General features: G+C 38.9%; 1 protein-coding gene across 4 annotated transcripts in view; it reads right to left on the bottom strand.

The window, feature by feature from the left end:
- The window catches only part of cadm1b (cell adhesion molecule 1b), a 217,655-nt gene that overhangs the window by 65,947 nt on the left and 130,780 nt on the right, over nt 1-20,928 (bottom strand). For 3 of the 4 annotated variants that reach the window (XM_036214910.1, XM_024276687.2, XM_024276685.2), the window contains exon 2: nt 3,796-3,816. The exons of the other annotated variant lie outside the window; for it this stretch is intronic. In XM_036214910.1, the coding sequence (XP_036070803.1) occupies nt 3,796-3,816 (21 nt within the window). The remainder of the gene's footprint in view (nt 1-3,795; nt 3,817-20,928) is intronic. 4 annotated transcript variants of the gene reach the window in all.

Genomic DNA, 20,928 nt, shown 5'->3' with positions numbered 1-20,928 from the left:
CTTTTTATCACACAAATAGATCTAATTTTACAACATTATTTTGCCCTTTTTTCTTTAGCTATCAATTTTTTGGAAACATGTCTGATAGAAGAGGACATATTTTTATATACATTTAGGCAAATCTATTTAATATGGAGGATTGAGATGATATGAATCAGAATTCCTTTGTAGATTGAATAAATGCTGAAGTGGAAGGCAATATGAAGGATTCCAATGTTTTATTTTATTGCTGTAAAAATAATATGTTTGGCAATCAAAGCAGAAACACAGAGCAGCCTCAAAGCAAGGCTATGCTGATCCCAATATGTTGGACTGAGAGAAAGGGAACGGAAACCATAAATTCTCCAGAATGTTAAGTAGCCCCAAGCAAGGTTGGTACCCCTCCAACATTCGGAGCCTCGGCTCATCTCCAATTCAAAACACACATGAATAACGTTGCTGTGATTAGCAATCCCATCAAAGTGAAAACAGGCTACTTTGTGGAACATGGAGGGTTTTCGCAATTGAAGTAAACATTTTCAATTGCCTCAGCATCCTAGTCCTGATTGGGTGTAAATGAGGGGAGGCAGTCATTAATTCTGGGTGGTGGGTTGGAGAGGGGTAAGAGGGGGGGAGAACATAGATGACTGGCTGACAAATTTATACTCATTCCAGCAGCTGTCTGGGAGTATAAAGTGCCTGCATCTCTACACATGGCTGCCCTCCTGTTCCTGCATCACAACATGCTGAATGAAACAGGAAATACAGACCTTCTGAAGTCTGCGCGCTCTCTGAGGGGATGTACAGTCGGGCATGAAGTGTCTGGCACCAGGCTCGTCAGCCGCACTCAAAATCCAAAACGGCACCAGCTCTCAACCAATTTTAACAGAAGCCGAGGAAAATCTAGAAATATTAGAAGACTGGCTCCGATGTAAGGGAAAAAAATAAAAAAAAATCCAGGATAGAATTCGTTTGAATCACATTTTCTCCATTTGTGAACTTTTCTCTCTTGTTTTCACATCAAAAACACATGAAAGTAACGACAAAAAAGCAGGAAGCCTTTCCTCTGAGACACAGCTCCAGTCAAGGAGCCACCAGACCATCATTAACAACAAAAGTTCCTCTCCGTCTCTCATTCTGCCTTTTTCTTCCCCTTTATCCTTCACTGTCATTAAATCCCCTTTCCTCATCACAAACTGCATTTTTTAGGATGCTCACAACTAAGAAGCGTATCATCAGAGCCGTGCCTTCTTCTAGACCCTTTGCATGGGAAGATTTCAAAAAAGTGTGTACCCTCTAATTTGCTGAAACACAAACCCTGAGTGTAAAGAAAAACCTGAAACACAAGAAGAACGTTGGAATGTTTAATCGGACAAAGAATTTCAAACTCACCTGCAAAAAATAAATAGTTTATACTATACTTTAAAATTCTTCTTTATAGCACTTTTCCTTTCTGAAGTCCACTATAAAGAGTCAATTCAATAAAAATTGTGGGTTTTTTTGTGTTTTTAGTGTGTGTAGCATTTTTTTTTTTCTCATAAAGGAGGGCATATATAAAGAAGACAGGATTATTATTCCGGAATTAAACAACTTAAACCTTAAATAGATTTCAATATTTTACTCTCCATAAAAATATATTTTGTCAAAATTATACAAATTAGGAATAAGAGCAAGATAACATCGGGCCATTAATAACAATAAAATAAAATGATCTGGAGGGCCGGATATAATACGGTCTGGATTCGGTCCCCAGGCCTTTACTTTGACTCGTGGTGTAAACAGAGAGCTCTCAGCAATGGGGAGGGGGGGAAGGGATTGCTCTATACAGTATGTCCAGTCCCCTACTTAGAGGTGATTTCTAATGAACTCCTGCCGCTCTGCAGAAGCTATGTCCAAGAAAACGACCCAATTAAAATTTTTTTTTTTGCTAAAAACAACATAATCTTAATTAAAAGACCGCTGGGAACACTTTTCAAAGTCCCCCTCCGATGACAGCCCTGTTTTATTTTTCAGCCACCCGCCTGAAGCTGCCTTTTATAAAGTCAATGCACAGAGTTCTGTTCTGCAAACGCGGCGATTGCAGGCAGAACCAGCCCGCTTCGATCTGCGTGTGTTTAGAAGGCTCTGCCGCCGACTGCTATCCGTGACTGGTGACCAGCCCTCGGGACAGAGCCCCGTGTCGGAGGTGCTGTCAGGGGAGCTGCTGCAGATCGAAAGCACTCTTTTCTGTAAAATATATTCATTTTTAAAGGAATAAGTGTTTTAAAAATGCTTATTTAGACTTTTTTTATATTAGTTATCTTTTTAAGAAAGTGGGAAAATGTCAAGTTTCACCAGATATTATTCACAATCTAAGTTCAAAACGGCTGATAGGAAAACTCTGATGAACAAGCATTCTAGTAGTACTTGAACTAATCACTTACTGACAAATTTGTGAGACGTGACAAAAGTCTCACCAAATATTTGTGCATAACTGAGGTTTGTGTGTGCGTGAGAGGTAATTTGTGCTTAATTTTTAAATATTTGCATGTGTATTTAGTTTCAAGTGGTTGTCATTTTAATTTCTCCACGTGTAAATTGTATTTTTTTTTTCATTTTGTAAAGTTTTTACTTAGACACAAATTGTATTATATGAGTGACACAAATCCTAAATTATGCACGCACAAATCAAGAATTACGCACGCACAAATTGGAGTGAGTCCATTTTCTCTCCATAGATGAGCTGCAGACACAGCTGCGCGGAGGAACCACTTGGTGGTTTGAGTGTCAAGCAGGGAGGCATTGGGTCTTTTTTTTTAGAATGATGGATTTGAACTCACAACCTTCCAGTCTCAGGGCGGACACTCCTCCCCAAGTCCACTGAGCTGGTTTAATAGCTTTAAAGAGAACATTTGAGGAAGTACAGGGATACAAGTTTTGAAAATGGTTATTTGTTTAAGGATTGTATCTGGCTTTACTTAAGAACAGCCAGTATGGTCATGTTCACATTAGAATATTATCCTTGGATTTAACCGTTTTGCATCTAAAAGCTGTACAGTGTGTGTATCTAAACCTCTTTTTTTTCTGAAATAACACAAAAGCAAACAATTATTTCTTGTGTATGTCATGTATGAGTCTAATTAATACTTCTCTCGTTAAGCACTGACTTCATAAACATATGATAATAACATCAATTTGAATTTATTGTAACTCATGCCGACTTTCTGAATCTCTCTCAAAATATTCGAAGATGCAAAACTTGCAAAGTGGCTGAACCTCTGCCTATATTTGATCTCCACAGCTTAATTTCAACTTTGCCAGGGATTAGTGAGGGGAAAATTAAAACTGAAAGTGGCTTTTTAGCCAGCCTCCTGTCAAAACCAGTCATAGTCATGGTTTACTGCCTCCCCGATCAGTCAGTAAGGTGTTACTAAGTGACTAGCAAACATCTGAATTGATCAAGGCAGGCCTGTGTGTGTGTGCACCGTTATATAATTCATTCCAGGGAATTTCAATACTCGCGGTTTCGGAAAGGGGCAAAAAAAAAAAAAAAAATGGAAGAGTAACTTTTATGGGCCAACTGAGAGGAAACTGCGTAGAGGAAAGGGAAGTTAAAGTCTGGGTTTGCACATGGAAAAATGTTGATTTGAGAATGAAAAAGGAAAAACAGAGGACCAGCAGCTTGAGCTTTCCTGAAAAAAGGAAATACTAATATAAGCAGCCATTCATGTAAACATGCACAGATGAACATACTGCGACGGACGGCCAATCAACAGACACAGATGCGCAGAAGCGAGCACTTCCAAATGAACAGCAGGTAGCAAAGAGATTTAGTACCTGTCATGGTTTCAGCGGCTCCTATCGCAGAGAAGGCCAGGGCGAGAGCAGAGGAGAGAAAACAGAGAAGCCGTGAGCACACAGGAAAAAAAAAAGCAGAAACTTTCTTCACATTCGCTGAAAACACAGTGGAAAATGTGTTATTTGTTGAGCTGTTAATAAAAATAGAAAAAAAAGTCATCAGAAAGAGCTGGAGTGTGCAATCTCCACAAAATGAGATGTTCTTTCTCGTCTGCATTTTTTACTAAGAAAACTGAATAAATGTGTGGCTTTCAACACCCGTGTCCCTCGATTAAGATTCTAGCCAGCCCCACTGTGGATCAGCCGCTGCCTCGAGACGCTCCCCTGGGGCATCCCGGAGAGGAGAGCACCCACTCGGAACAGTACCCAACCAAGCTGGCATCTCGCAGGGCATGGGAGACTGGCATGTTCCCCGGTCCCCACGGCATTGCTCAGGGCCCCGCACCCCCGGGGAGGGCTCCCATCATTCATTGTCTGTCATTCATAAGCAACACCCCTCCCTCCCATCAGGTATCCAGACACACATCTCCTCTGCACATTTTCATATTAAAAAGAAAAAACATTTTTTTTTTTATAACACGGCGCTCTCTCAGACTTTTTGGGGGCTTCTTTGCTTTAGCTGGGATCCTCCGCGTTCGGTTCACAACATGCTGAAGTGACTGCTTGTCTCACTTGTCATTGCTAGTATAATAAGGGTGTAAGGGATGACACATGTCCTTGTTATGCACCTTTGCGCATTTTTCAGCATGTCAGCAACTCCCTCCCGACTAAAAAGCCTAAGTGACAAATCTCCCACAATGGGGAAACAAATTCTGAACATGCACTGCAACATCCCCGGCTTTCCAAAGGCAAGGAAAACTTCAAATGTCATTCAAACGACTTTCTTCTTATTATGTGATAATTCAGCGTAATGAGGTGTCTGGGTCGTCTGAGCTGAAAAGAAAGGCTGGTTTTTAGACTGGAGCATGAATGGTATTTGTCCTGGTCTACCCGGCCCTCTGGACAGCCCATAACGAGGCTTTTGAGCCGCTTTAATTGCCAGGTAATTAGAAAGTTGTAGCAACATTATGCAAATGACTCATTATAATCTGTGGAGCTGGTCTCCCCTCGTTTAATGTTACTCTGTCAGAAGTGGAGCCCAGTTTAGTGCATTATCCACATACCAGGACACCTATTGTTTAATCTATGTTCAAGTCTGACAACGCTTCCGCTTCCTGCTGCTGGGTGATTGGATGGCGGTGCTGCTTTCAAGCCACGCCCACTTCCTCCTCCTCCTCTCCTGCTGCAAGTTATGAGGTGCCAAGTCGCCTGTGATTTGATATCACAGCAGATAGACAGATAAGACGGGAAGATTCATGCGATGTTTTCGCGCAACCGTTGCAGCCATCAGTCAATCCCACTGGAAGAGAAGGCCGGCCCCCTTTTCCAAACCGTCCTCATCTTTTTACCTTTCTTCCTCCTCCTCCTCATCAAAAACCTCATCCTGTCCCTTCTGCACGTCGTCGCTTCACCTACTGCAAAACGTCCCCAATTGTCAGTATTTGAAAGGCCACATCTGAAGTGCTCAGAGGTGTCTGTTCAACCTATTGACACACCAATAAATCTATAACAATGTGCACAATTTCATAGTTGCTGAGGCAGACTGAGATCTGGGAAGACAAGTTGTCTGTGTGGCAAAGAGTGTCGCCGAGCCTCCCTCTCCCGCCGTCTCTTGTGCTTCGCAAAACCAGTGGGGTAACACTAATGAGGCAACATTTCTTCTCAGTACCAGAGTGATGCCTTTGAATTAATGTGCTCCCTTTCAGGTAAAACATTCCCCTGCTTATTTATGCTCATGTTGTATGCCAGCATTGTGTCCTATTCCATTTTATAAGACGCAGCAACAGAGTTGGACGTGGGAACTCTGTTGTTCCCCATAGAGACACCCACATTGATTACCTTCATGACTGCGTGTAAGCATGACATGCCGTCGTACTGCGGACATCCCACTGTGTTTTCATTTAATTAGAAGAGATCAGAGGTGGGCACCAAACTTTTTTTTTTTTTTTGCTTCAATCGGATGGAGACGTGGACTCCTGCAGAGCGGGTCCAATAAATACGGGCGACTTCCGAGGTCGGTTTGGTTTTACAAAGGAACCCAATCAAAGAGATTCCATTCTTCCAGAAAAGAAGACACACAGACGTTGCCCACACCCCTCACCCCTTTGTGTTGTTAGGAATAATCATTTTCAAATTCATAATAAATTGTTTTTTTAATATATTTATGGTTTTATGTGACGGCGATCTCGGTGGCTGATCCATCTTTAACCCTTCAACACCGATGATGTCGCCACCAATGCCTACATAACACAAGCTCTTAGACATGCGGTACATTTTAGACTGTTTTCGCCTGGGGTCCCTAAACTACAGCCAGCGGGCCGGATTCGGCCACCTCCACATTTGGCCCGGCCCCTGAACAATACCACAAACGCAAGGGTTTTTTTCCCAATCTGTATGGAGTTATATTGGGGTCAATATTATTTGAAACCCTAATAAAAAAAAAAAATATTGGTGTTTCCAAAACTTTTTCATATTCTAAAATAAACACATTTATTTTCAGCTTCAAATGTTCTGTTTTTTAGGTTATAAAACTCAAAATTTCCATTTCAAAACTTTTTTTTAGATTTTTTCATTTTTAAATCTGAAGATTTAAGTTTCAAAACTTTTGGCCCCGTAGTGGTGCCTTGGGGCGGGGCTCAAATCTGCTGTTCTTCTGATCTGCTCTGGAATTACATTAATTGCATCAACAGTTAAAGAGTTATGGAAGTCAAAAGAATGAAAACATTGGAGCTAAAGCTCTGGTGTAAAATGGTTGCATACTGATCATTTTGCCCATTGTAGGAATAGTACCTTAAAGCATCAACAATTTTTAAGTTTTAAAAATGTGTATTATTTATTAGTAATACTTATTAAACCATTTTTTTATGAGGGACTTGTGTGGTTGTATGAAACTACATTTGTCTGAGCATAAATCCATAAATAAAACAGTTTGATAAATAATAATGGAAAAATATAGTATAAAACTGCAAAAGTGTTACAAGAAAAATATGGTGTGCCCTTGACATTGCATTAAAATATATATGTATATATATTTAGCTACAATTTAGTATTTTTGTGGGAGCAAATTAGCATTTTGTGCCCGTAAATTAATATTTTGTGGTCATAAATGAGTGGTAGGAATTGATTACACTAAAATGCTAATTTGTGCCAACAAAATATTTATTTACGAGCACAAGATGCTTATTTTTACGCAAAAAATTCTAATAAAATGCTAATTTGTTGCCACAAATGCTTATTTGTGACCAAAAAAAATACAAAATTGTAGTCACAAATTACTCATTTGACGAAACATTTACTTTTTGAAACGTTATGTCCAGGCCTCCATACAAATGTCTCTGGAACACGCACACAATAAAAGTTGTACATTCGCTTAAAAATAAAAATACAAAAAAACAAGGCTTTTATCCCACAAGTGGGGCTTTTAATGAAGAATGGATTTGATTAGGCAGGCTTTCCACCTTTAGTTTTTTTTTTTTGCATTTTCTTTGTGAGCACTGCTTGGTGTTATATTAAATATCATTATAAATAAGATGTTAAAACCTATTTTGAATTTGGCAAATATTCTATTTACAGTCTCGTATTTCCGTTGTCACACACTATTTGCACAAAAGCCGGTCTGATTATTCCAGGTGTTTCCAACATATCAGCAGGAGCTGTCATCTTAATGATGGGGCTGTTAGTAACTACATGCAAACACGTGTGATGCAGCGTTTTCAGCATAAAAATCCCCCTCAGCTTTGCCAGTACTAGAGCCCCTCCTCGTGGAACAAACAAACCAATCTTGCTGGCATTTGTCCACCAGCTGTTGTTCTCTGTGGTGACCTCTGTTCCATTTTATAATTGACACTCAAAGGAAACTGGAAAATCTGTTGACCACTAAGGTCCAACTTGTAAGCATGTATTATATATATTGTCCTGAGTTAAGAATTTCAAAATAAAATGAAAATTGGATGGCCGTGGTTTTAAGTGGTCACGTTCCACTGGAAAAACCCTTCAGTCTCACAAGGTCTTAAACAGTCAAGACCAAAAGGGCTTCCATATTTAAGCATGTTTGATAGAAAAACTAGCTGAAGCAGGAGCAGTTCATCAACTGGCCACTGCTGCCTTATTTTAGGCCAAATAAACAAATACATTCATTACAGTAAAAAAAAAAAAGTGTTCATAAATGGTTTGAGAGACATAAGTGCTCCAAAATATTGTATTTTCTGCAGGGCAAAAATATATAACAGGCTGATACTGTACAAACAAACGTTACTGTGGCTATGCTAACTCCAAACCTTGTTTGTAACATGTAGAAAACCAACAACCCGACACAGCTACACATTGGCCATGTTAGCATACTCACAATAGCCTTGTGACTCCAAATCTTGTTTGCAACACATAAAAAAGCACAAAAAAAAAAAAAAAAAAAAAAAAAAAAAAAAAAAAAAAACAGAATGATACAACTAAAGCAAACGTTACTCTGACAACGCTAACTTCCAATCCAAAAAAACAGTTTGACACTGGTATACATTAACTACAGTAGCATATTCACTGCAATTACTAAACAAGCTCCCAAACTTGTTAGTAACTTGTGGAGAAAAAAAAAAATAAAAACACAGTTACATGTTAGTCATGCCAGCACATTAAAAATCTTTATCTTCCAACCATGTTTGCAACACGTAAAACAACCAGAATGATACAGCTAAAATAAACGTTACTCTGCCTATGTCTCTTGACACTGCTATACGTTAGCCATGTTAGCACATTTGCATTACCTATAATTCTCAAAGATATTGCTAAAACAAGCATTACAGCGACCACGCAACCTTGTAGCTTGTGGAAAAAACACAGCCTTACGCCACAACACATTAGTCACATTAGAATATTCACAATTTTTGACTCCCAACCATGTTTGCAACACGTAAAAAAATCTGGCTAATACTGCTAATTTAGCGACACTAAAGCAAACGCTGTTGCAACTATGCTAACTCTCAACCTTGTTTACAACACGTAAAAAAAATGCAACACCTTCCTCACATGAGCATATTTATAATAACACACAAAGATTTTGACAGAGCACCGCATACCCGTCAAAATTGCATTGAAAATCAGCAAAGACAAACACATTTTTTTTTAAATAAGGCTTTAAAGTTTTTTTTTTAATCAAAGTAAATTTTTAAGTTGATTAAACCATCAACTCAAAATTTTAATTTAATGAAAACTAAGTATTTTAAATGTAACAAATTATAGAACTGTATAATCAATTTAATATTTAACTTTTTTCAGTGTACTGTGAAAAAAAAGTAAATTTTTATTGTGCTACTGAACACATAAACTAAAAAAGTGTGAACACTTGCATGGACCATCGGCCTCTGCTAAATCCTACTGGATCCTAACACAATAGCAAAACAAAAGACACCACCCTATAGAGTGGTGATTATCTGAATTTAGGTCAGCATTGAGAAGTCTGAAGTTTCTTGCATTATAGATGGAAAGAATATGTATGTGTGTATTGGGGCTGTTATGGAAGAGAGGTAACAGAGCAAATATTTTCCACCAATAAAGATCATGCGTCTTTTACAACATGGGACAGCTGCTTATCCAAATTAGAGTGGGAAAAAAAGTGTTTTTTTAATAACGCACCCTAAATCCCTTCTTTGTTATCAGCACTCAAGTGCATCTAAATCCAACTCAAGCGTCCATTGAGAGATCAGAAAACGCTCACCTGTGAACACAAGCGGGAATATTCAGATTAATTCTCCCTGGAGTCAGCTGAGACATAATAATCAGGTGGGTTTACACAGGATGCAATGCATGTTTCTGCTCGATAAACTGTAACAAAAAGGAGATTTTGCAAATTTCCCCCAGGGTGGGTAATTGCAATGCGCTTTAGACATGTCCAATCTCTGGCTTGAATGGGTGTGTAAGCCAGGGGGACACAAGAGAGCCTTTGCAACATTAAAGAGAAATCCTTCAGAAAATGCTGGCAGATTAAAAGGCAGATGCATTAAATTTGGTGGCTTGTGTCATTTTCATAAAAATGGGTCAAGTATTTACAAATGAAAAAAAAAACATGATATTAAATTTTAAAAAAAGTCTAGGATTTCAAAACAATTAGGGGGTAAAAGTTCATCTGTTTTGGTTTTGTCATTTCTAACAGAAGCGAGCGATGTATCTGACAAACAGGAGAAAGGAAATGCAAACCAGCTGCTTTAATGACAGCTCTGCCCAGCTTAGGTAGTATTCATCTCTCAGAGTCGTGTCAGGGAAAAAAAAAAAAAAGGCAGCTTTAACACATTTCTGACGACTGAAGATGCCAGACGGTTCCACACAGCCTCCGTCTCTGCTACACAAATAAAACAACAGGAATGAAAGTGAAATAAAACAAGCAGCAGGTGCTTGAGATTCTGGTGACACGTCTATGACATCTAAGGGTGATGAAATAAAAGCTATTACGTTTGGCAGGACACCTTCAATGAGCACAAGTGTCACCAAAGGAGTTAGGTTGACAAATAATTAAGATGCTCTGATTGCGACAAATGCGGGAACTTTAAATATCTATAAGCAAGAGCTTTTTTTTCACATTTATTAATAATTTCCCTTTTCCTGACACGCACAATGATCCTCTCTGTTATCCTAACAAGGTGGGTTGACTCAACATGGACTACAAAGTGCAGCAGCAGCAGGGAAGAGATTCCAGCTTAAAACCGAGGCAAAGCTTAACCTCTGGCAAAGTGACACCTCACATCCCGCTCAGATTGTCTATTTCGGGTGACACTGCAACTTTTAGTTCTTTTTTACATCAGAGAAAGAAGTGTTAGACTTTTTTTTTTTTTCTTTTCCTCTCAGCCCTGCTTCAGTTTTCAAAAGAAACTTGCAGCAGGAGTTCTGCATTTGGTACCATGGGAAAGAAACCGATACCCCGGTTCAGCTGGGATCAAAACGCACACACATCGTTTCAAATCAAAGCCTCTTAAAGAGCCTTCAGGGAGAAATCTTTGCTATTCTGGTAGCATTTTAATGCCTCACCTATAGTGTGGTCTCCTGGCAGGAAAATTCACATGAGCAATGCGCGGGGCTGTGAATAAGAGCGTGCGCTATCCAACTGTCTGGATCCGCTTAGGCATGTGTGCACATCTGCACAGGCATCTCTGCATGTGTGTGTTTGTGTGTATGAGGGGTAATTAGGACATTAGGAGAAGCCTCTGACAGGCTTGTCATCGCCACAGCCTGCCCAGTGGAGAGGAGGTGGTCAGAGGGGTAAGTGAGGGTCCGGCAGGGTCAAGAGACAGCTGCTGCACCACCACTCACTGTCTGGAAGCTCTCAGAGAATATTAAACCGCCAGGGCCCCCAGCCAACCCTCTCCCTCGTTTGCCGGATCCACAAAGCCTTCTCACAAGAGGATAACAGTTCATTTATGCCTCTGTTGTGAAATTGCTATTGTTTTTTTCTTTCAACATGAGAATATAAACACAAAAATACCCAAATAAGTGCCTGTGGGATTGAGGTAATTGGGGTTATTTAGTAAATCAGTGAAATTGTGACTGTTGTTCAGTTTTTTTTTTGTTTTTTTTTTTTGGATTCACACTTTTTTTTGCCCTGATGAGAAATCTCTGCACAGCTTGTGCATCTGCCTCCAGCAGAGAAAGGCTACCAAATAATAATATGAGGCATTAAATACACCCCCCGCATGGCTGATGACCTTGGTAATGAAGTGTCATTAATTGTATGGATGGATTATTATCATCGCAAAAAATAACATGGGTTCTTTCCAGCACGACTCCCAAACACCTGTGCCCATTCTCTGGCTGCCTGCACTCATACGCTCATAATCACTTCTATCAGCCCAAAATGTTAACTGCATCCTGGGACACTAAACACGTCTATTTGTTTGCGGCTGTAATGTCTTTTGTGAGCCTCAATCAGGCACCTGTCTCGCACACACACCTGCTACCTCCCAGCTAAGAGAAAAGGCGGCGGAAAGGCCCCCTTTTGTTTCCTTACGGAGTTTATAATCAGCACGTTGTTTCCAATCTTCTTCTGCCATTTTTCAATTTCCCATTTCCCTTTTCTGAGTCAAATCACTGCTATCAATCAGGTGCATGTTTCAGAGAGGGGGGAAGTTCCTTGATGGAACCATCTCCAGCCCCAGGCCTCATTAGTCAGAGGCTGCAGGGGGAAATGTGTGAGCACAAGCGGGGCGCAGGCATGTGATAAAAATGAATTCTGGAGGAGAGTGTCTGTCAATATGAGGCCATTTAGCATTTCCTATTCCATCCAAACGATGCGCAGTAGACATTACGCTCTCCATCTGAGTTCTTCTGAATGTGCGCCTGGCCCCTGTAAGTTCTATTATATTTTGATTTCGCCTTTCTCTGTGCTTACCGATATGGCAACAATAGACGCTCTGTGACATCTGACGGAAACTTCTTTGCAGCCATGACAACATCTTCTCCATATCGGCAGGGAAAACATTTCAGAGATGACCGATGTGGCAGTCGATACGAATCAAACCATAACAGCTGCATAGGCACATGCTGTATTGATTACCTTAACAATAAGTGCATCAACATCCCTGAAGAGAGTCAGCTAAGTCGCCCGCGAAGAAGCTGAACACATGGTGACACCAAATGGCAGAAAAGCCCTCCCTTTAAGTGTGTATATATATATATGCATATATGGACATATATACACATTATATATATATATATATATATATATATATATATATATATATATTTAGTACATATATATACACACTGTATATGTGTGTGTATATCTATACAGTATGTGTATATATGTATATATACATATATACACACACATTAAATAAGTGTACATAAATATACAGTATATACATATAGACTACAGTATAGTGCAGTATATATGTTTATATTTATAATTATATATTTAAAAATATAAGCACTATTGTATTCTGATAACATAATTGTCTACAGCTGCGGTTCCATTAACTACGACCTTGCGCAGATTGGATTTGCGATAATAAATTGCGATAATAAACTTCAATTTCGAAAAAACGTGCATGTATGGAAAAAAAAGTTTTTGTGCCTGGAGGAGGTAGTTTAAGTTAAATGAAATTTTGCAAATTAAACTTTTTTTAAATTAAATGTGTTTTTTTTGTAAGAACTGGAAATCCTGAGCCCTGCACAGTGGGCGCCACATAAGGTTCCACAGTGTCACACAGTTCATTAAAAGCTGTGTAATATGCGGAAAGGCTGGATCCAAAGCTCCTCTGTAAAATCACCAACAAAGATTTTTGAAAACCGATTCATCCATCGCTGCTACCACATGTGTGAGGAGTAGCTACGCTTGTCACTCCATGGCCTGAATCGGACGCAAACGTCTCCTATGATAGATGATGAGCGCTAGTGCCGTGGCAGAAATTTGAATGTATCTTGTTGTGTTATCAAACAAAAAAAGGGTCCAATTACTTACTTGTTAGAACTTTTTGAGTCAAAATCTAACAGAAAGCCCATTCCTGTTGGGTTAAAACAACCCAGTGCCGGGTCGGTCCATGTTTGACCCTATGCGCGGGTTACAGAATAACCTAAATTGGGTTATTTTTAACCCAGCCTTTTTTTTTCTGGTGTATTCATGAGCCACAAATTAGGCAGCAAACGTGAGCGGTGAATAAAGAATGAGCTAACACAAAGAGGGTTTTTTTTTTGCCAACATGGCAATATGTTTGATGCTTTACTGGGTGTATTGATTATGAAAGAGCTCTATTTGAAGTGGCTGGACAAAATGGCAACTATAGTAAATCCACAATGGCAGGGTAATATACAGCTTCACTGCTTTCATTTATTCACAGCTTGACATTTCCTCCCTTCCGCAGCGTGCTCTAACTGTGTGCCAATGGCCACATCATTTAGACTGGACCCGCATGAATATTTAACATTAGTGCCTGGCTCATAGCTCACAGAAAATGAATTATTTTTAGTGGGCTTTGCACAGGCACCCTGGAAAAGTCTCACCGTGTTGATGAATCACTTGAGAGTTTAAGTTGTATTAAGAAGGCAAAAACAAATGGTTATCAATCAATTGAATCCTTCCGCGCTTAGCAGCTTCCGATCTCTACCGCCGTTTGAGAGATGGAGCTGGTTTTTCAGTTGTCAGCCTTGAGTTTTCAAGAAATTTTTGTTTGTCACTGGAATCAGATAAATATAAAAATGATGTGATGTTTCCAGAATAAAATAACTAATAATTTTCTGTCAGTTTTTGAGCTTTTCATCTTTTATTTTCAACTACTTTTTTTCTGTTGCCGTCGTCCTCTGTCCAAATTTCCCCCGCATCCTGCAAAATGCCTCCAGACAGATTGCCCACTTTGACTCGTGAGGATTCATTTCCCCACCTGTGACATAATGTATTTTGTCTGCAGAATAAATTATCTATATCAGCTGTGATAATAAACCATTTTGAAGCAACGGGAAAAAACTGAGGTCAAACATAACACTGGAAGTGATTCATCTTGCAAAGACTACATTACATCTTTTGAGCTCTTTTTTTCCTGTGCAGCGTTTGTTTTCATAAATCTCTATCTTTAACCTCTGTCTTTACTTGGAAGTTGTTTTGAATAAAAACATCTACGAGCTGACAAAGCCTGGTATAACACTTGATAAGAAAGTAGAATATTTTTCTGTCAGTGGCTGACATGAGGGTGGATGGCAATGACATGTAATCTATATTTAAACCTTGTGATTATAGAAAAATTACAGAAAAAATGTCATTTTAAATATACTGTATTAGTTCACTTCCAGCCCTTTTGGGCAGCAGAAAAAAAGGGCCACTTTTTGCCCATTTTAAATTCAAATTTATAAGTTATTGCATTCATCACTTGCTTCAGTTTGGTTTAAAACTTAAAAAAGGAGAACTGTTCCTTCCTGAATGTGGGATTCTAGCTGAATAAAGGTGAAGCATATTTTCAGGTAATTCGTATTTCCTACACTCAAATATGTTTTTTAAACCTTAGTTCTTTTTCCTAAACCATTTTTTTAATTGTTATTGTTTTTTAAGTAGCAATTCTTAGTCCATGGAAATATAATTTAAGGATTATAACTATTAAGACTGGGATTTTTTTTTGTTTGTTTTATTTTTTTTTGTTCTGCAAGTATCAGTTATAAAATAAATGTTAACTCAATTGATAAGGAAAAAAACTGGGATAATCTAGACGTACTTAAGTATTGATTTCAAATGGACGTGATGGACCGTGTAAAATCTGTACAAAAAAGTTTAACCACCAAATGCTTTAGCATTGATATCAATTACCTGCCCATTTCACCTAAATACATACAGATTTCTTTAATTATAACATGTCCAGTATTAAACTTCCTACAACAAACTAAAGTTCTTTGTTAGAACAGAAATGAAAGTCCGATATTTACTGAAATTTTTGCACTATAGGGCGCACCAAATTCTAAGGTGCACCATCAATATATGGTCTATTTTCAAACTTTTGTCATATAAAAGGCGCACTGAACTGAAAGCACTTTAAATAAGCCAAAGAATCAGAGATAAGTCAGTTAGATGCATTGACAGGAACTCCACAACTAGTTTGTAATAAGCTACAAGTTAGCCACTTTTAAAGCATTAGCCATGTTGGATACGTTAGCCACATTAGCGTATTCACAATACCTGTAACTCCAAACCTTGTTTGCAACATGTAAAACACGACTTAAACCAACAAACACAACTGTGACTATGCTAAGCTACTAACTAGCTAACTATGCTAACCTTGTCATACATAAAAAGAGAACACAGTAGGACACAGCAACATGTTAACAAATATAGAATATCTTACAATATAACACTGTTCTATGTTAGTCATGTTAGGTTTTTCACAATGAAACACAAACTTGTAAAAAAACAGATTGATATAAACATTTAAGGCGTCTTGTGTTGGAAAAACTTTACACTTACAATAGAGGTTATGAATCTTCAGACACATGAGGTGTATATTTGTATAAACCCCTTTTGTATCTTAGGCTAAACTTCATATTAGTTATGTTCGTGAAAGTGTCATTCTGTTTCTCACCACAAATGTATACTGAGTGGTGTTTACCTTTCAAAATCATTGACATCAATGGGCACGACCAAAATTCATCCCTATGCTGTAAGGCGTTCCAGATTATGCTGTTTTGTTTTTAAAAAAAAGAAAAAAAACTTTTAAGTGCTCCTTATAGTGCAGAAAATATGGTAAGCAAAGTTCCCCCTCATAATCAAATGCCTACAAATAACTGAACTATATTTTTTCCATTTGATTAGCTTTTGTTTTTTCTTAGTTTAAAACAATGGCTCACACCAAGTACTTAATGAGTACTTAAACCATTACTTGAATATTATTGCCCTTTTCTAATTATGCGCTTGATGGCGTTTATTTAATTTTTAATTTCTAAAATCTAAAATAAGATTTTCAAATTATTATTATAAAAAGACCTGTCACCAGGTAGTGATTTATTCATCATTTTTGAATAACTTCTGGTGTTTCTTCTTTACTACCTTGAAGTTTAATTCACTTTACCAAACCAAGTAGTGCAAATGCACTTCTCCACACAGTGGTATGTGCAGGTATGGAGGTTTTAAATGATTTAATGTCTAAACTGAGTCAAATCAACTAGTATTTGATAAAATGGCATATCCGGGACCTATTTTTTATTATTTTTTTAAAATCTCATTTGGTTTATAGAGCAGCTGCATCTGCTTCTATGAAAGTCAAACACAAAAAGAAGGTGGATTAGTGGTTTAGACAAAAAAGATGATTTCTGTCTTTAAAGAGGTTTAATAGGCTTAACTAGTCCTCATAGACTACTATAAAGGCGGCTGATACAAAGATGTGAAAATGAAGCAGAAAAAAAAGATTAGAAGAAGCACGAGATGAAACCTGGGTGCACAGAGGAGCTGCTCTTCTACCGATAGATCATTAAATCAGCTCTTCATGCTTCCACTCCCTGCTTTAAGTTTTATTTGACTGGCTACGCAATTACCTTAACATTGGTTAATTGCTGGTTAATTTAGCTCTCGTCGCAATCACAAAACTACCTGCCACTCAGCAATTAAAGGGGAAAATTGCATCGAAATTCACAGAGAAGACATACACACTTTCCCAGATTGGTTGGCAATTTATTTTTTTCAGACAGATTAAAGCGACCCTAAGATTTGATCTACAGGTAAAGATGCTTTAACACCCATCCTCAAGCAAGCACTTCATTTCCAGCCGCATCCAGCTTGAGATGAGATCTGACCTCCTTCAAACACGATCCCCCAATCCCTTCCGCTGGTTAAACAGAAACTGGGAGGCCGACCGGAGAGCTAACCGGTTCACACAGCCACTGGCAACTGTGGAAACAAGATTGAAGGCAAAGATATCTGTAAGTGGCCTGGCACCTGAGTCTGAGAGATAGTCCTGCTCAAATGAGAGGTGAGGGCAGGCTGGTAAAATTAGAGATAGACTGGTTGTGTTTTCCCTGCAGGTTAATATTTTATGGATGTACGACAACTGTTCGGGTGACATTTTGAGATGACTGAGAGTTCAGCGATTTGTTACAAAAGAAAAGTGCGACTCGAAGAGTCTGAAAATAACCAAAAATTGGGCTTGAATGTGCATGCATGAGCACATGCGTGAGAGAAGCTTTCTGCAACCTGAGCCCATTAAAAAAGCGGAGACACCGGCAGTGCAGATGTGTTTCTCTGTGAGCTCTACATGAAACACAGGAAAAGGCCTCTTTGATCATTACCTACCTGTCAGTCTGCCCTCCACAGGGACCGCATGTTAGGAGGACTGATGTGCCGCGCTGACAGGCCAGAAACACGCGTGCAAACTAAAACGCATCAAGAGCGGGAAAGCTGCGCATCCATGAGTCTGACTTTTGTTGGCATTAAGATTTGTCCCGGAGGAGGTATAACCATGACGACCAGTGGTGTTGGCAAAGTGCGCATTTATGATTCTATATTTGGGCTCCAATTAGCCCCAGAGACTGTGAGCCTTTCTTAAGATCACTTTCACTTTCAATAAGGAGCTTTTTCTCATGATTACTTGTTTTGGCAAGTGAAAAAATGTATATATTGAAGTGAACATGAAAAAAAACAATTCCCTACACAAAATATTTGTATTTAGAGAATAATATTTGACATTAAATAATATTCTTTTTATTAGATTTTTGGAAAAATCTATATTTTTGATACATTAATGTCTGTTGTTTCAGTTCACTGGCTACATCACACCCAAGTCTCCCTATCACATTTTTTTTTATTTAAAAAATTTTTCCCAGTAGTGTTTTATTTTGATTTTAACCAAAATTCCACAACCTAAATGTCTTAGAAATACATTTTTCATATTGATCTGAAGCATCTCCCAGCCAGCAAGGCCAAGTGGGTCCCATATGGTTTAAAAGTGGGCAGAAAATGTGGGCCCCGAATGGGTTTGTCCATAGTTTCTGTGGTGGTTCCACCAGCGTTTGCCCACATTGGCTTAAGTGGACACTCAGTAAGTTGGCTTGCTACACTAGCCAGCCTGTGGACGGCGTAGAATGCAAGCGAGCTCCGGTGTGGCGACCTTCGCTGTAGCAAGCTAATGAGCTCTGCTGTAGCGAGCTTGCAAAGGCCGGTGTAGCAAGCTTGTAAATGCCGCCATATGGCGCTAGCGAGCTCCACTGTAGCGTGCTAGCGAGCTCCACTATAGCAAGGAGTGAGATCCGCAGTAGCGAGCAAGTGAGCTTAGCTGTAGCATGCTAGCGAACTCCGCTATAGCAAGGAGCGAGATCCGCTGTAGCAAGCTAGCAAGCTCCACTATAGCATGCTAGCGAGCTCCGCTGTAGCAAGGAGCGAGATCTGCTGTAGCGTACTGGCAAGCTCCATTCTAGCAAGCTAGTGAGATCCACTGTAGCAAGCTAGGGAGATGACATTGAGCGAGCCCTGTTGTAGCTAGCTCTACTGTATAGAGCTAGCTAGCTCTCCTGTATCGAGCTAGCGGGTTCCGCTGTAGTCAGCTACCAAGATCCGCTGTAGCAAGCTAGTAAGCTCCGCCGTGTCGCGCTAGCAAGCTCCGCTGTAACAAGCTAGTGAGCTCCACTGTAGCAAGATCTGCTTTAGCAAGCTCCACTGTAGCGAGCTCAGTTATAGCGAGCTCTGCTGTATCAAGCTAGCGAGCTCCGCTGTATCAAGCTAGTGAGGTCTGCTGTAGTGAGCTCTGCTGTAGCAAGGTAGTGAGCTCCACAGTAGCGAGCTTTGCTGCCCATCGGGCAGCTGGCTAGCGTAGTGAGCTAACCCACTGAATGCCCACTTAAGCCCATGTAGGCAAACACAGGTGAAACCACCACGGAAACTGCAGAAAAACCCATTCAGAGCCCAAATTTCCTGCCCACTTTTAAACCATATGGCTCCAACTTGGCCTTGCTGACTGGGCTGTTTCCAAAATCTCCTCTGGGTGGGCGTGGCATGTTCAGCATAGCTGTCGTGATGTTAAGAAGGCTCATTAATTCAAACAGAGCCTTTCTGCGACAGTTTGATTGACAGCCATTTAAAAGGAGACATATTTGTAAATGCAAAAATGAAATGATTTCCTATTACATTCGTTCTCTTTCATAAGAAAAATGCCACATATACATGTTAAAAACTCAAAAAACATGATTTTCTTTGTATGGACAATTACCATTTTCTTGTTTTTTTTTTTTTTTTTTGTCCACTCCCCCAAAAAAGTCGCTTTAGCTAATAAATCTGAGGTTTTGGGTTTACAAAGGGTTTTAGATATGATTAATAAAAAAGATCTGTGATCAGTCTCACAGACCTTTTTATTAAAGTTCAGTCTCTTGCATGAATTCATCTTTTAATCTCCCGTCTGAGCCCTGTGAGTCTGCCTGGCTATGATAAATGACATCCTGGTGCCTGTAGTGACGATGAAAGTCGGCACTGAACACGAGTTCTGAGCTGCAAATTAATCTAATATTATTGTCAATATCAGGCACTCTGGGTGGGAAATTTTCTTTCAACGGCAAATGTGTTATTTTTCCTTTCCGTAAAAGACTAGATTTTAGAAATAAAGGCGTTGTTTCTGCAAGTAGGACAAAGTTCTGCCAGCATCTGCTGTAACGGAGTGAAAGAGGACTTTTCAAAGTCAGAGATTAGATAAAATGTTGATAACCAGACTATTTAAAGCTGTGTTTCTGCGGCAACGATAACAGGATTAGAAGCAGCTCCAAACTGTGCAGAGACCTGTTGGCTTTGATGAAGACAAACTTTGTATGCACATTGTGAGGAAACACCCCCAAAAAACATTGTCAGATTGATTCTATTTAGCATCTTTTCAAACTTGTAGCTTCAAACAAATATCAAGAATGGAGGTAAATGTGTTTTTTTAGGATTATGTTTTATTATCCTAAAGTTTTCATAATCTCTTTTGCCTTTTCAATGATTTCTGCCACACTTCCAGATGAAACGGTGCTGGCATTACTTGCATTTCCAATTTCTGGCAGTTTAAAGACCCACTCTGTATTTTTCTCATGATGGAAGGCATATATTAGAAAATTAAGCTTAAAGTTATATTTATGAGTATTTCTTTATTCAAATCGTTGTGAATCAGGAGCCGAGAAAAAAATACTTTTGGAAAAATAGTGTCTTTGTGACATAGGAAACAGAGAACTCCCTGTCCTAAGCTGTCAGCTACAGGAAGGGGAAGTGGGGCGGACTTGCTCCTACCCACAAATAAAAGGTTCTAATGATATCAGCTAGTCATGAATAGTCATCATAAAATTAATGCTAAAAAAAGTCATTAATTTTTAAGAATTTTAAATAAAGATATGAATCACATTTGGTTAGAAATGTTCAATAGTACTGAAGATATTAAAGCTAAAGTGACTAAACTTCCTCACATGACTAATTATTAATTAGTTAATTAATTATCACATTTAATAGCTAATTAAAAGTTCTCTGTTTAAGTGGTAAATAATAAAATAATGCCAATGAAATAAAAATAGGGACAAACCTCAATCTGTTTATTAAATTTGTTGATTTTAAAAATG

Source organism: Oryzias melastigma, linkage group LG13 (genome assembly GCF_002922805.2).
Source record: "Oryzias melastigma strain HK-1 linkage group LG13, ASM292280v2, whole genome shotgun sequence".
NCBI classification, from domain to species: domain Eukaryota; kingdom Metazoa; phylum Chordata; class Actinopteri; order Beloniformes; family Adrianichthyidae; genus Oryzias; species Oryzias melastigma.
The sequence above is the reverse complement of the archived record's forward strand: the minus strand, read 5'-3'. Positions and strand labels throughout refer to the sequence as shown.